At 43.2% G+C, this 15431-nt stretch overlaps 1 protein-coding gene across 3 annotated transcripts in view; it reads left to right on the top strand.

The window, feature by feature from the left end:
- The first annotated feature begins 4013 nt into the window (after window positions 1–4013).
- Window positions 4014–15431, top strand: part of STARD13 (StAR related lipid transfer domain containing 13) — a 238602-nt gene continuing 227184 nt past the window's right edge. For 2 of the 3 annotated variants that reach the window (XM_066381017.1, XM_066381014.1), the window contains exon 1: window positions 4235–4369. Coding sequence is in view for 1 of the 3 variants with exons in the window: in XM_066381012.1 (XP_066237109.1) it covers window positions 4246–4369 (124 nt within the window). In the remaining 2 variants the exon portion in view is untranslated. Of the gene's footprint in view, window positions 4370–15431 lie in introns of all 3 variants that reach the window. The other variant, XM_066381012.1, reaches the window with a different exon arrangement.

The following is a 15431-nucleotide window of genomic DNA, read 5'->3' as shown; positions in this document are numbered from 1 at the left end:
TCGGAGGCAGGCCCACGTGCTCCACAGCACAGCAGGAGGAACGGTCCAGCCACTGGAATTTGTGCAAGGCTTTCAAGAGAAGGTGACGTCTTACTAGAAAAGGATAAGTGAAGGAAAAGAAAAGTCATATATTCAAGTAAGGAGAATGAGTAAGGACATAGAATTGAAGTGAAACCAATAGCTTTTTTATTTTATTTTTTTACAGAGACAGAGAGAGAGTCAGAGAGAGGGATAGATAGGGACAAACAGGAACAGAGAGAGATGAGAAGCTTCAATCATCAGTTTTTTGTTCTGACATCTTAGTTGTTCATTGATTGCTTTCTCATGTGTGCCTTGACTGTGGGCCTTCAGCAGACTGAGTGACTCCATGCTCGAGCCAGCAACCTTGGGTCCAAGCTGGTGAGCTTTGCTCAAACCAGATGAGCCCGTGCTCAAGCTGGCGACCTCGGGGTCTCGAACCTGGGTCTTCCGCATCCCAGTCCGGCGCTCTATCCACTGCGCCACCGCCTGGTCAGGGCAGTCAGTAGGCTGAAATCAAGGGAGGGAGGAAGACAACCTGAGCTAAGCTGGTTACTATGGGAATGGAGATACAGACAGATAGAAAGAATATAAAAAATTTTAAAGTTTAGAATGTCTTCTAGATTTCTCTCATGGACACTAGATGGGTGGCAGCATCATCTGGCTAATGTAAGAATAGAAAAGGGAGAGTAGGTATAGAGTGACATTTTTAGAGTATCCATGAGTAAGGTAAATGATATATGACATTAAGGCACAATCACTCATTTGTTCTACAAATTTTTATTGAGCAAGACCGTCAAGGACTATTCTAGGTGCAGCCAAAGTGGTGAATCAGACAGACAAGGCCTCAGCTCCCACAGTGCTCAAGGTTGGCCTGGGAGACAGACCACAAACAAACAAACAAATGAGTAAGAAAAATGTGCAGAAGTGATGAGTTCTATCAAGAAAATTAAACTGGATTCTATGGGGGAATCATGAAATAGAACTGAGAGTCAACAAAGGCCCTTTGGAGGGACTCAGGGGAGATTTGGATAGGACAGTGATGGAATGATAATAATATTATTGATGGGAGCAATGACTGAATTCTTTCTTTGTGCCAAGTACATTGTTTCATTTAATCTACAACACAACCCTATAAGTAGGTAGTGCTGTGGGGCAGAAATATAGCCAGTCAAACTCGATTGTGCCTCTAGCCACACTCTTAAAGAGTGCAAGTGCTTGTTTGTACCAAGATGGGCCTTGAGAGGAGAGGGTTGAACCCACAGGAAGAAATATAATCACCCAGAGCTGCTGAACTATGAGAGAAAAGTGTGTGTGTGGGGGGGGGGGGCAGAGTGCTGAAAAGTGAAACCCAGGGAATGCCACCATTGAGGGGCTAGAATAGGAGCTCTGCAGACAAGCACTGAGGCCATGTGGAGCGTGGTATGAGGAGGAGAGCCAGGGCAGGGCATAACCCGACAGTCAGGGGACTAGGTCAGGTCAGGAGGAAGGGAATGGTCACCATGGTTGCATCATCTATATGCCCCAGAAAGGAAAACAGCTGGAACGTCCATCAGAGTTAGCGATCAATTATTGATGACCTTGGCAAGACACGTTTCTGTGATATAGTGAGGGAGTGCTGATTGGGAAAGACTTCTTTTCCAAGAGATACAGTGTTGCCTTTGCTTTGGTTTTGGTTCTGTTTAAAGAAAGGTGAGACTTGAGGGCTGAGCTATAAGAGAGAGAGGGGTTGAGGCTACAGAAGAGAAAGGAAATAACTGATGTAGCCAAGTCCTTGTAGGGATGAGAATGAAGAGAAACGCTTCTTCCACTATGATGAAAAGGAAGGTAAGAAGGTATCAGGAGTCAGGATTTGCCTGATTTCTTTCCTCCTAAGTCAGCAATGTTGTCATCTGCTCAAGGTAAAGACTACAGTGGCGAGGGGAGGGGTCTTACCTAGGCTTTGGCTTTGAAACAGGGCTTGTGGAAAATGGGAGTGGATGCTGTCTAAAGACCTGTGTAAAAGACTCCAAGTACCCTCTGGTTTTCCACTGAGCTTGAAACACTCACAACTGTGGCGGCTGCCTCTGCACAGCTGTGAGATTTGCTCCAGAAAGACTGGCAGCCAGATCTGGCATAAGCTGCTCAGGCAGCACCTGTTCTGAGCAGATCACTCTGTCTTTCATCTGACTTCTCTTGGACAGCCCCTAAATTCATAGAGCCTCTCACAGCCAGAACTAAACCAACTTGCAATGCCAGTTTATCTTCCGGTTAGTCATTCAAAGAAGGAGCCTGTGACACCTGAATATAAAATATGTATTAAAATAGAAAATAGTAGGGGTCCAGGATCTTTAGTGCTCACTGATCAATGAAATAGCTTGAAAGTTCCTAGACTGTTCTAGTCCTGTGTATATAATGTTACAACTATTCCATCAGTTTGATACAATTAAAGATCTTTTTTTAGGTAAATTTAAAGTTAAATACACAGCCTCCCTGGAAATGCAGATGGGAAGAATTTTGTTGTTAGACTGTATAACAGTCACTTCACGATAGCACAAATCTTGCTCCCTGCAAAGCAGTTTGCCCCAGCTACATGCAGACAGAACAGAGGATGTAATCAAAAGGGTATTTGGCATGGGCCCAGAAAGCAATCTGGATTAGTCTATAACTGGCTGCCATAGTTTCAAGTCCATTTCTGATCCACAACTTATTGCTTCATAACTGACGATTTCAAAGGTTTACCAGGGTGGCACAAAAAAGCTCAGTTACTACCTTCTAGTTCATTCTGAAATGTGTTTCACTAGTGAGCATTTTTGAATGTTCAAATAACAATAAAAAAAAATAAGATAATAAAAAAATATAACTGTAGAGGGGATACTTCAGGTAGCCAGCTGTCAGTTTTTACTCCTTAAGTCAGTAGTAATTTATATAGTAGGGGGAGGATTGGGTAATTTCCTTTCATCTTCAAACCTCACATGGAGCACCTCAAATTCAAAAAACCAAGTAACAAACAACTACATACTAACATGACAAAACAGCTAACTAAACTCTCGTTCTTACTTGGAAGACTGGTATAAGTACATTAGAAAAGAAATGAGATTTAAGCAATTTTACTGTTTACATAATTCAGAAATTCTCTTGAAATAGCTCAGCTCCTCCCACCAAATTTAATATGTAAAGTAATTACATTGTTGAGTTAGGTTAGGGCAAATGTCATAATTACTTTCCCTAAGGTTCTCAGAACACTTTAGCAGCAAAACCTTGAGAACAGCAGGGTCTGAGCTAGTGCTGACTTAACCTATGCCCAGGGGGATGACAGGCTAGCTACCTCCTCAGTGATTTCTTAAAGAGCCTGCATGTTTCCTTTCTCTTCCTTACAGGGGTAAGTTAATTTCTAATGATAGGCCCACTTTCTGTTATTGGCTAAAATACATTAAAATTATTTTTTTTCATATTTAACTTTCTCAATATGCCTACTTTTCAAACTGCTTTACCAGCATCCGTGGGACGCATTTATTCCCCTCGCACAGAACGCCTACACCACGGTATTTGACTCTCCAAGCCATCTGAGTTTGATTGTTGATTGCACCAAGTTAGTTACTTAATAAATGAGACCAGGAAAAATTAACACATAATACAAGAGCGCCAGTATGAAACTTCAGAACAGCCCTCCAAACTGAGGAGCAGATTTCGAGTGGCTTTACAGGTTAAACGTGATGAGTTAGGATGGCACTAGTCTTGGGCTGGTTTAATGTTTTTGTACGGTTGTGATGGTGGAGGTTTCTAAGGCCAAAAGATAGAAACCATCAGGAAATGGGAGGACTATGGTGCTGACTGCGATCCCTGAATGAAATTGCAAAGGGGGTATTAACCCCGTAAATGGGCTGCAGGACCAACTGTCAGGTTTCGGCGAGGGAGGGAAGGAGACCGAGCTCGGGGGAGGGAGTGGGGCGCTCGGCGGTCGGAGAAGGGGGAGAGGGAGGGAAGGGCGGGAGCGGGGCGCGCGCCAGGGCAGAAAGTGGGGAAGGAGTGGAGGAGTCGACGGGGCGCAGAGGGTAAGCGCAGCGCGCTCGGGTGGCCGCGCGTCCCGGGCCAGCGCGCCCCGGGGACCCATGTCGCTCGGGCGGCGGGTCCGGGACCCGAGGCGGAGTCCAGCGTCCGGCGTCTCCAGTCGCCGGGAGTCTGAACCGCGCGCCACGCGGGAGTGGCGGTCCCGAGCCCGCTGGGAGTTATGTAGACGGATCTAACATGACCAGCAAACGGAAACCTTTCCAAACGCAGCTCAGGCGGTCCATCAGCGAGCAGCTGCGGGACTCCACCGTCAGAGCCTGGGACCTACTGTGGAGAAACGTCCGGGAGAGGCGGCTGGCAGGTCGGTGCCGCCAACACTGCGGGGCCCACGGGGCGGGAGGGGGCACGGCCCGGGACGCTGGCCCGGCCACCGCGCCGCCACCGCTCGGGCCCCGCGAGGGTTCAGAACTCGGGTGGGGCCGAGCGGGCTGCGCGCACTCCCTCCTGGCCGCCCAGCCGCCGCGCACTCGGTGATGTGGGCTCTTGCGCGCTCGCATGGACAGCGGGCTGGGCGCTGCACGCGGGCTGGGGGTCGGCCAGGGTGCCCCGACGACCCTTGCGAAAGGGGCCCCTTCATCCCGCCCTGCCCTGCCGCCGTCCGGGCCAGTCCGTTGAATGAATGAGAACGCAACCCAAGAAGCCCACCACGAGGGCTGCCCGGCTCCGGCTCCCAACTTTGCCTTTTCCACGTGGAACACGTCCACTGCGTGTGTGTGGGGAGAGTCAAGGGAAGGCTAGGAAGCATATCACAAACTCTGGGAGCCCAGACATTTGGGGGTAAGATTTGGGGAAAGACAGGTGGACCTTTGTTGGTGCAGTAGCTGCCCACAGCTCCTGTCCCGCTGTGGGTCAGGTTCTCCTCACTGTGAGGTTGCAAAAGAGGGCCTTGCTTTGGAATCCATTGTCCATGAATCAGAGGAAGAGAAGAGGTGATTGTTGGGAGCCAAGGAGACCTTAAAAACCCTTGATTAGGTCAGAATGCCCCCCCCCCCTCCCGGCCTGCACATTGCGGCCTCATTTCTGCTCATGTTTCGTGGGACCACCCCCTTTTAGGGCTCCAGATGCAGTGAGTGCTCAGTCTTCTCAGAGCCCTTGCTGGGCACTTGAAGTCCTGTTAGTCACCACGTGGTACCTGCCCCAAGAGGGGGAAGTGGGCCACAGAAGAGTTACTGGCAATGGGAGATTTAGGACCACTTTCCCCAAGTGCTAGCTGCTGGGAGATGTTCCAGGAGCTGGGTGAAGTGCGGTTGGAAGGGCCCCTGAGCTGACCAGAGTGCAGTCTCTGGACCTTGTTGCTTCCTGTTTCTCCAAGGTATCTCCTGAGTTGGTTGGTGTATGCGGGGGTAGAAGATAGTTTTAGAGAAGAAGAAGGTATGGACCCTGGAAAGGGTGAAGAGATGCCAGGGGTGAAAAGGGAGATGCTACCTTCTCCGGGCTCCTCCCCTTTTCCTTATTGTAGAACAGTAGATGTACTTTGCTAGATGTTCTTTTTTTTTCTTAGTGAGAAACAGGGAGGCAGAGATACAAACTCCCACATGCGCCCCGACTGGGATCCACCTAGCAAGCCCTCTATGGGGCGATGCTCTGCCCACCTGGGGTTGTTGCTTGGTTGCTGAACAACTGAGCTATTTTAGCACCTCAGGGTAGGTCATGGAGCCATCATTAGCACCCAGGGCCAACTTGCTCCAGTAGAGCCATGGCTGCAGGAGAGGGAAAGAGAGAGAGAGAGAGAGAGAGAGAGAGAGAGAGAGAGAAGGGAGAGAGGGAGGGGTGGAGAAGCAGATGGTCACTTCTCCTGTGTGCCCTGATGGGATATGGAACCCAGTACATACACATGCCAGCTGATGCTCTACCACTGAGCCAATTGGCCAGGGCCTAGATGTTCTGCTCTTATACCTGTGTAGCTCCCTCTTCCTATCAGCAGGACAGCATCTGGCAGTTGGTGCCCAGAGTCTCTATCTCCTTGAGCATTAGGTCCTTATCAGCCTAACTGGTTCAGTTAGAAGTAAGGATTACAGATGATTCTAACACTCAGTGTAGTCAATGTTAAGATATCCATTCCATATTTTCTCTCCAACCCAGTGGCCCCATTTAGTAAGCACCCAAGAAATAAACAGATTTGCAGTCTGGACCCAGAAATAAGCTGTGGTAAAACCCAGTAGTTTTAACTGTTGATTTTTGGAAACCTGTCTGGGCATTGTAGACCTCAGTTCATGGCAATTGATAACTTTCCCTGTGATTGTGTGGAATTATATGATCTACATCTGGTGCTGGAGAAATTTGTGTGGCCTAGTAAACTTTTGGTGCTTCGTAACTTCAGAATGCTGACTGCAAATGTCTCTTTCGTGGCTCCTGTTATTTAAGTTTGTTGGATTTGTTAAATCGATGGATATTCAGGAAACAAGCTGTCTTTCCAGGAGGGCTGCCAAGACTGCTCGGTTTTTATAGAGGCTGAGGTCAAAGATGACTGTAGCACTGTCTTTTTCAAAAGGAGATCTGGGAAGGAAGAGGGTGTAATGTACAGACTTAAAACCACTAAGATTATTCAGGAAAGCCATTCATTCACATGAATTTTAGACATTGCAGTTCAGTGAAAATGGTAGAGAGAAAATGTTTTGATTCCAGAAATAAACTATAGGTTAGACTCTAACCGTTAGAGATTTTAAGATCATTTTTATATATCATTTTTAGAATATATAGAGATTAAGGTTAAAAAGTGGCTTCAGAATGGTAAGTATAAGAGTTTTCTCAGAGTAGTACAATTATTTTTTGAAATAGCAGTATGAGGTTTTAACATGTTGAATCAGAATATTAATATCTGCTTACCCATAATCTGCTTACCACTCTGCTAACAGCAGATGCCAGCAGGTCATTCAGCTGGGACCAAACAATCCCCGTGAAGCAGGCCTTTACTTCTGCTCCTCTAAGCGAGCTGGGATGCTTGCCACAAAACCAAGCCAAATCCATGAAGGAGCTTTTAGATGCAAATTGATTTTCTTGGGTTTTCTTGCTAAGGTAGCTAAAATATGGAACCTTGGCCACGAGACATCGAAATACTTAAGTTATTAATGTTGGCATCCATTCTAGGTGAAAGTATTCTTCATTTGTAAAAGTGTTCTTTATGTGGTTCAGTTCACAATATCAAAATAACCAACTATATGACTCTACCCCCAGAAAGCTCAGCCCTGCTAAGAGATGATATGAGGCTATTGACTTAAAAATATCTTCTTCTAGCAGATAAAAGTTTTGTGCTGGAGCTTTTTTTTTTTTAATAATTTTTTTTTTTTTTTTTTTTTTTTTTTTTTTTACAGAGACAGAGAGTCAGAGAGAGGGATAGACAGGGACGGAGAGATGAGAAGCATCAATCATTAGTTTTTCGTTGTGCATTGCAACACCTTAATTATTCATTGATTGCTTTCTCATATGTGCCATGACCACAGGCCTTCAGCAGACTGAGTAACCCCTTGCTCGAGCCAGCAACCTTGGGCTCAAGCTGGTGAGCTTTTGCTCAAACCAGATGAGCCCGTGCTCAAGCTGGCGACCTCGGGGTCTCGAACCTGGGTCCTCTGCATCCCAGTCCAATGCTCTATCCACTGCGCCACCGCCCGGTCAGGCTGTGCTGGAGCTTTTTAATTTCCCTATAATTGTCTGCTTATTATCCTTAGCCATTAGAACTGTGTTCAAAGTGCTTTACAACAAACTCGTGTTTGAGGGTTAGGAAGGTATTGCCCTTTTGCTTTTTTTACATCCCAAGGAAGGTAATCATTATTCTAACTAATTCTTAATTCTCTCTCCTTAAAACTTTTTATTTAGTGATTTTAGAGAGACAGGAAGAGGGAGAGAGAGAGATATTGATTTGTTGTTCCACTTATTTATGCATTCATTGGTTGAGTCTTGTATGTACCCTGACTGGGAGATCGAACCCACAACCTTGACATATTGGGAAGAAGCTCTAACCAATTGAGCTACCCGGCCAGGGCAGCATTTTTACTTCTTTTCATGAAAGGCTATCTTGTCAAAGAAACAGAGAGACAATAAGTAGAACTGTTTAAACACACGTAGCCTGTGGATTTCTGTGCTTTGGGAACCATGCTTAAGAAGGGGAGGATTATACATAATTGCAAAAAGCATTTTTTAACACATGTCACAATGACACAAAGCATGAAATCAGTGGAAGAATAAGATTTATGTGATACTCAAATTTGCTCGTTTTTGTTACAAAATTATAAAAGGGAGTTAATTGTTTAAAGAAGAACTATACTGGGAGCTCTTGGGCTTTCCCATTCTGTAGTAACTGCCAAATCTTCAGCAGATTGTGTCAATGTACACTTCTTAATTTTCCCAAAACTCTAATCCTAGTAAGGGTCAGCAAGAGTTTTCCCACCTATCATCTCAATATTGATCATTGTAATAATGGTGGTAATGGTTGTTTATTCCCTAGATGACAAAGTTAGTGTTCAAAGCAAGATTCTAATCCAAACTGTCAGATATCAAAGGCCATCTGTACTCATTTGCTGCTACACTGCATTACCTCCTCTGTAGGCCTTATGGGGACCTATGGACCGCAAATTTTTTCTCTAAGGTTCTCTGTCACCTGCAGTTTAAAAATCAAGTACAAAGTTAACTGAGTTAACTGCCCTTTCTTTTCTCCTGGAGTGACAGAGATAACCCTGCCACCTAAAATAACTTGTCCCCTTGCCATCCTATTTAGCTGGGCAGTGTGTGGGCTTATGGAGACTTGGAACAAACAGCCCTACTTCTAGCTTGTCAGGGCCCCTGTACACTATGCCCTGCCCACTGCCATTGATACAAGAAGCCAAGCCCTGCAAGAATGAGGTCCTGTCCTAAAGCCTAAATGCAGATTTCTTTAAGGTAGGTGACTGACAGTTTCTTTTGGCTTCCCTAGATCCCTAATCAGCCACCACACCGGAGGTAATTCTTAGCTTTTATAGCATTGTTAAATTCCCTAGGCAGAAGCATACCCTTTAATTCTTGGTGTTTGTAAGAAATCTGAACTATTTTCAAATGTTAGGGTCTGAGAAAATCCAAATGAGTTTTCTAAAGCTTTCTGCTCCTTTATTTTAAAACCCGACTCTATTTTAATGGAAATGTAATCCATATGCTTGATTCCCTTATACTCATATAACAATATTTAGGTAGCTTGTGAACTAATTGATGTCTAAGTCTTTTGATCTCTTTTATAGTCTCATTTTAAATAATTTCTGTTAGACACAGGAAGTTATATTGCTGCCTGGAATAAACTAACTCAGCAATTTTCAACCTTTTTCATCTCATGGCACACATAGACTAATTACTAAAATTCAGAGGTACACCAAAAATATTTTTTGATGATCTGACAAAATTAAAAAAAAAAAGGTATAATTTTGCTCCTTTGATTCATTCACACCAGACGGCTATTGTTACATTGACTGTTGTCTCTCTCTCTTTTTTTTTAATGTGGTAATCTAAGGGAAAGAGGTCGGTGCCTGTTACTAAATTAGTCGGGTATTGCATGTTTTAAAATTTTTTGCAGTAACCAGTTGAAAATTGCTGAACTAATGTAAAACATTGAAAAGTTTGAGTTTGCTGGAAACTCCACCAAATTTCAATGAGTTCTTATTAAAACAGGTTCATTCATTCTCAAAGTCCACAGTAGCATTCTGTGATGTGATGTAAATATGAAATCTGGACCTTATGCAGAGTGAGATCAAGAATAGAACATGGGCCATAAAAATTTTCTTATTAAAACCTAAGTGTATTCCATAATATCAAAAAGTATAGGATAATACTAGCTGATCCTTTTTATGTATTTTATAGCCATGCCTTTCCATCGTATTATCACTTTACTATAAAGAATAGACATCTTACTCTGACAGGGCTGGTTTTATAAACATTTCCTAAAAAGAGATAATGCGATTTACAGCGGCCCCTCGTCTATTGTTGGGGTTAGGTTCCAGAACCCCCTGCAATAGGCAAAAATCCGCAAAGTAGCGACCTTATATCTATTTTATTATTTATATATATTTTAAGGCTTTGTAAACCTTCCCCACACTCTTATAAACTTTTCCCACATTGTTATTAACCTTTCCCACACTCTTATAAACACTTGCTATGCTCTTAAACACTGTCTACATTCTTATACCTATGTAATTTTAACAACATATAAAATTCTATATGGGTACTCATCTGTGAATATAATACAACTTGAATGATGAAGATGGTTTAATATTCTTTTAGTATGTTTTAATTAATATTTTAATTTTTTATATGTTTTTATTTTTTAGGCTAGAAAATGCTTATTTTACCGCAAAAATAATTAAAATAATAAATGCATAAAAATACCTATATACCACAAAGTCCCATGATATAGCAAAGAATCCACAATTCAAAATTAGATATATACATTTTTAAAATCTGCAATTCAGTGCAGCCATGAAAAGTGAGCTGTGATATGGGGAGGGACGACTGTATATTAATAATAACAAAAAAAAATTGAGTCAAGTAAACACACATTTAAAATCAGAGAAGGAGGCCCTGGCCAGTTGGCTCAGCGGTAGAGCATCGGCCTGGCGTGTGGGGGACCCGGGTTCGATTCCCGGCCAGGGCACATAGGAGAAGCGCCCATTTGCTTCTCCACCTCCCCCCCTTCCTCTCTGTCTCTCTCTTCCCCTCCCGCAGCCAAGGCTCCATTGGAGCAAAGATGGCCCGGGCGCTGGGGATGGCTGCTTGGCCTAGAGCAGAGGGCACTAGAGTGGCTCTGGTCGTGGCAGAGTGATGCCCCGGAGGGGCAGAGCATCGCCCCCTGGTGGGCAGAGCGTCGCCCCTGGTGGGCGTGCCGGGTGCATCCCGGTGGGGCGAATGCGGAAGTCTGTCTTGTCTCTCCCCGTTTCCAGCTTCAGAAAAATACAAAAAGAAAAAAAAAAATTTAAAATCAGAGGAGAGCACATCAGATGATGTATCAGGGTTCTCAGCCTTCGCTGCACGGACAACCTTCCGAAGCCTCTCAGAAATAGGGATTTCCTGTCTGCTTCCCAGAGATTCTGAGTCAGTTCAGATGGTGCCTGATGATCAGCGCTCTTGAAAGTTCCGGAGATGTTTCAGTGGGAGGTCCGGGCTGTGAACCACTGACTATCATATGACAACACACAGAAAGAAGTGTGTGTCTATCACAAGGCCATATTCTAAGTACCTATGAAAAGTTTTTGCTTAAGTGAGGTTGGAATGAGCTTGTCATTTTACAGGGACAGAAAAAGAAAAGAAAAAGTTCCATGTGTCTAGAGAATAATAAAAAAAAAAGGTGGTATGAGTAGGTGGTAGGAGATGTCAGAAGTATGGGCAGGGTCAAATTTTAAGATCAGATTGAGCCTTATTGTCAGAGTAGAAAGTTTGGATTTGGCTCTACGTGTAATAAGAAGCAAAAGATTTTAAGTAGGGGAGTGACAGGACCCAAGTAAAGCATTACTGGAGTGGTCCAGGTGAGAGAGAGACAGTGGCATGGACTAGGGTGACAGTGGGGGAAATGTCGAGAAAGGGATTTGGAATGTGTCTTTGAAGTGGAGGCCACCGTGCTGCCAGACTGATCCTTGCAGGTGAGGGAGGCTCAAGGACTCTTCGGTTTGTAGTGCCACAGGCTGAGTAGGAGACACCTGGCAAATCTGCATGTTGTATTTGCAAATGAATTTTTTTTTTAAATAAGACAGCTGAGGAATGAGGTGTTCTCCTCTGGCCAAATTAGGGCACAGATGCCTATTGGACATCCAAAGATTAAAGCAAAAGGTTATATTTCCAAGTATAGGTTTGGGAGAAAAGTCAAAAATCTGCTATAAATCTGGGGTTATTCATCTGGATGGGGAAGAGACAGTAGAAAAAGGAGCACCTGAGGACCCAGTCCCAGAATATCCTTTCCTTACAGCACAGTAGTTGGGTGGTAACCGTCCAGGGTGCAGCAAAAGTGGGTTTACAGTTGTGAGTAGGTGAAACAGACTTTATTCTTGTAGTATTATGTGTTCATTATTGTATTCTTTCCATACAAACAACTGTAAACCTACTTTTGCCTCACCCTGTATTCTACACATGGTAAATTTCTGGGGAATTAGAAAAATAGCAACACTGTTCTGAAATTCAGCCTTCTTATGGCAGAAAAATAGGAAAGCTCTAATAAATAATTTTCTTTTCTTTTTTTTTTTTTTTTTTTTTTTTGGAGGGACCTGAGTCAGGACAGTATAAGGATTAGTTATGATGTGTTGAATGGATAGCACTGCTGCATTAATGATGCAGAGATCTTGGACAAATCTGTTTGGCTTCTGATGGATAAAATGAGGGTATTATAAGGAGAATGAATGGGTCAAAGAAGGCCTTGACCTAAAAGTTTTTCAACTATGGGTTTTAAGCCCTTAGTTGAGGGATATGCAATATTGAGGCTGGTTGGGGAAACAAGATGAAGTTTGGAGTCTGATTTGGACAGTGGTATGATGAGAAGCTATTGATGGTTGGGAAGTGTCCCACACCTTGGGATTCACTATGATTGGAGGCAGAGGCAGATTTAACAGCAGGCACATTGGGCACATGCCCTGGGCCCTGACTTCTGAAGGGACCTGCAAAACTCCAACTTTACACTTTTTTCTAATGAAACCAAGTTTGTTTGGTTTCATATGTGCAATTTTAACATTAATAGTACATAATATTTTTTATTTATTTAAAAATATAGTTAACATATATTTTTATTTTCCCTGTCTCTGTCTTTCTCTTTTTTTAAGAGGCCCAATATTTTTGTCTGTGCCCAGGTCTTCAACAGACCTTAATCCACCTCTGTCTGGAGGTAAGGGTAGGTCTGTACTAGACGTGGTGAGTCTGCCTGGCTGAGGAAAAGCAACAAGGCTGACTTAGAGCTTGGGAGATGGAGGGAGAGCAAGGTTCTAAATTTAGAAAGTAGGTCTTGACTTAAAATAGGTGTAAGGCATCTGGGCGGGAGGAAAAAAGAGTGAGTAAAGGAGACACCATGTATAAAACAGGGCAGAGGATTCATGGCAAGTGAAGAGACAAGGCCATCAACACCCATGACAGAGATCTCTGAAGGATAAGCAGGACCTGAATATTCGGGTAAAGCTGATTAAGTGGCCCTGTGTCTATGAGATATGAGATCGGCTTACCTACCACTTGGATGGTTACCCATGGCTCTTTAATGGTGATGTGGGATAGGCCAAAGGCCCTAGGCACCTTCAGTCTTCAGTAGCAAGTCCCAGCAGGCAGGGAAAAGTTAAGTCAGAAGTAGCTGGGTTAGGGGTTGAAGAGACTGAACCCTCCCTTTGAGGAGAGAGGGGCCAGTCCACCTTCCAGTGTCCCTTTTTCTCATAGCGATGGCAAGGACCTGGCAGGCGCTGAGGGAACAGACAGGCTTTTGCCTAATGCCTTCCTTTCCACACTTGAAGCAGGGTCTTGGTAGAGTTTTACAAGGCTCCTTTGAGGAAGTACTTGTGTCATTGGAGCCCTGTAGGGCAGCTGCTAATGCCTGGTATTTTGCCTGATCTCTTTGGGCTTTTTCTGCCTTTGCCTGCTCCCATATATTGGGTATTTATTTATTTATTTATTTAATTGTGTTTACATTGAATCTAGGGTTGCCCCAAATGTGTCCCCCTCCCCCTTATTCCCCTCAACATCTCTCTTTCCCCCCTCCTCACTTTGCCCTCCCCCCTTCCCTTCAGGTTTATCCATCCTATCATCCCCTTTCCCTCTGTCCTCCTTTCCTCTGTTCCCTTTGATCCCTCCTCTGTCTCAATTTCATTCCTTAGTTCTCATTGTTCTTAGGTTCCTCAAATGAGTGAGGTAATATGATATTTTTCTTTCTCTGCCTGGCTTATTTCACTTAGCATAATAGTTTCCAGGTCCATCCATGCTGTTGCAAAAGGTAATATTTCCTTCTTTTTCATGGCCCCGTAGTGGTGTATATGTACCACTGCTTTTTAATCCACTTGTCCACTGACAGATACGTGGCCTGTTTCCAGATCTTCGCTATTGTGAACAATGCTGCCATAAACATGCATTTCTTTTTTTGAATCAGTGATATGGTGTTCTTGGGATTTATTCCTAAAAGTGGGATGGCTGGGTCAAAAGGCAGTTCGATTTTTAATTTTTTGAGGAATCTCCATACTGTTTTCCACAGTGGCTGCACCAGTCTGCATTCCCAACAGCAGTGCAGGAGGGTTCTCCTTTCTCTACATCCTCACCAGCACCTATTGTGCATTGTTTTGTTAATGAGCGCCATTCTGATTGGTGTGAGGTGGTATCTCATTGTGGTTTTAATTTGCAATTTTCTAATGATTAGTGATGTTGAACAGTTTTTTATCTGTCTATTGGCCATCTGTATGACCTCTTTGGAGAAGTGTCTATTCATCTCTTTTGCCCATTTTTTGATTGGATTGTTTGTCTTCCTGGTGTTGAGTTTTACAAGTTCTTTATAAATTTTGGTTATTAACCCCTTATCAGACGTATTGTCGAATATGTTCTCCCATTGTGCAGTTTGTCTTTTTATTCTGTTCATATTGTCTTTAGCTGTACAAAAGCTTTTCAGTTTGATATAGTCCCATTTGTTTATCCTGTCTTTTATTTCAATTGCCTGTGGAGATAAATCAGCAAATATATTACTGCCTATGTTTTCTTCTAAGATGCTTATAGTTTTACGACTTATATTTAAGTCTTTTATTCATTTTGAGTTCATTTTTGTGAGTGGTGTAAGTTGGTGGTCTAGTTTCATTTTTTTTTGCAGGTAGCTGTAGAATTTACACAACACCATTTGTTAAAGAGGCTGTCTTTACTCCATTGTATGCTCTTACCTCCTTTGTCAAATATTAATTGTCCATAAAGGTGTGAGTTTATTTCTGGGTTCTCAGTTCTGTTTCATTGATCTATATGCCTGTTCTTATGCCAGTTATTTCTCCACTCTCATTTCTAATTTTATTTATTTGAGTCCTCTCTCTTTATTTCTTGGTGAGTCTGATTAAGGTTTAATCAATCTTGTTTACCCTTTCCAAGAACCAGCTCTTGGTTTCATTGATCCTCTGTATTGTTTCTTTAGCCTCTATGTCATTTATTTCCACTCTGATCTTTATTATTTCTTTCCTTTTTCTAGCTCTGGGCTTTACTTGCTCTTTTTTTTCCAGTTCTTTTAGAAGCAGGGTTAAGTTATTTGAGCTTTTTCTAGCTTCTTAAAGTATTCCTGTCATGCTATGAACTTCCTTTTCAGTACTGCTTTTGCTGTATCCCATAAATTTTGAATTGTATGCTCATTATCATTCGATTCTAGGTATTTTTTTATTTCTTCTTTAATCTCATTGTTAATTCATTTGTTATTTCATAACATGCTATTT

This window comes from Saccopteryx leptura, chromosome 4 (assembly GCF_036850995.1).
Source record: "Saccopteryx leptura isolate mSacLep1 chromosome 4, mSacLep1_pri_phased_curated, whole genome shotgun sequence".
NCBI classification, from domain to species: Eukaryota; Metazoa; Chordata; class Mammalia; order Chiroptera; family Emballonuridae; genus Saccopteryx; species Saccopteryx leptura.
This window is presented reverse-complemented; position numbering and strand designations above follow the sequence as displayed.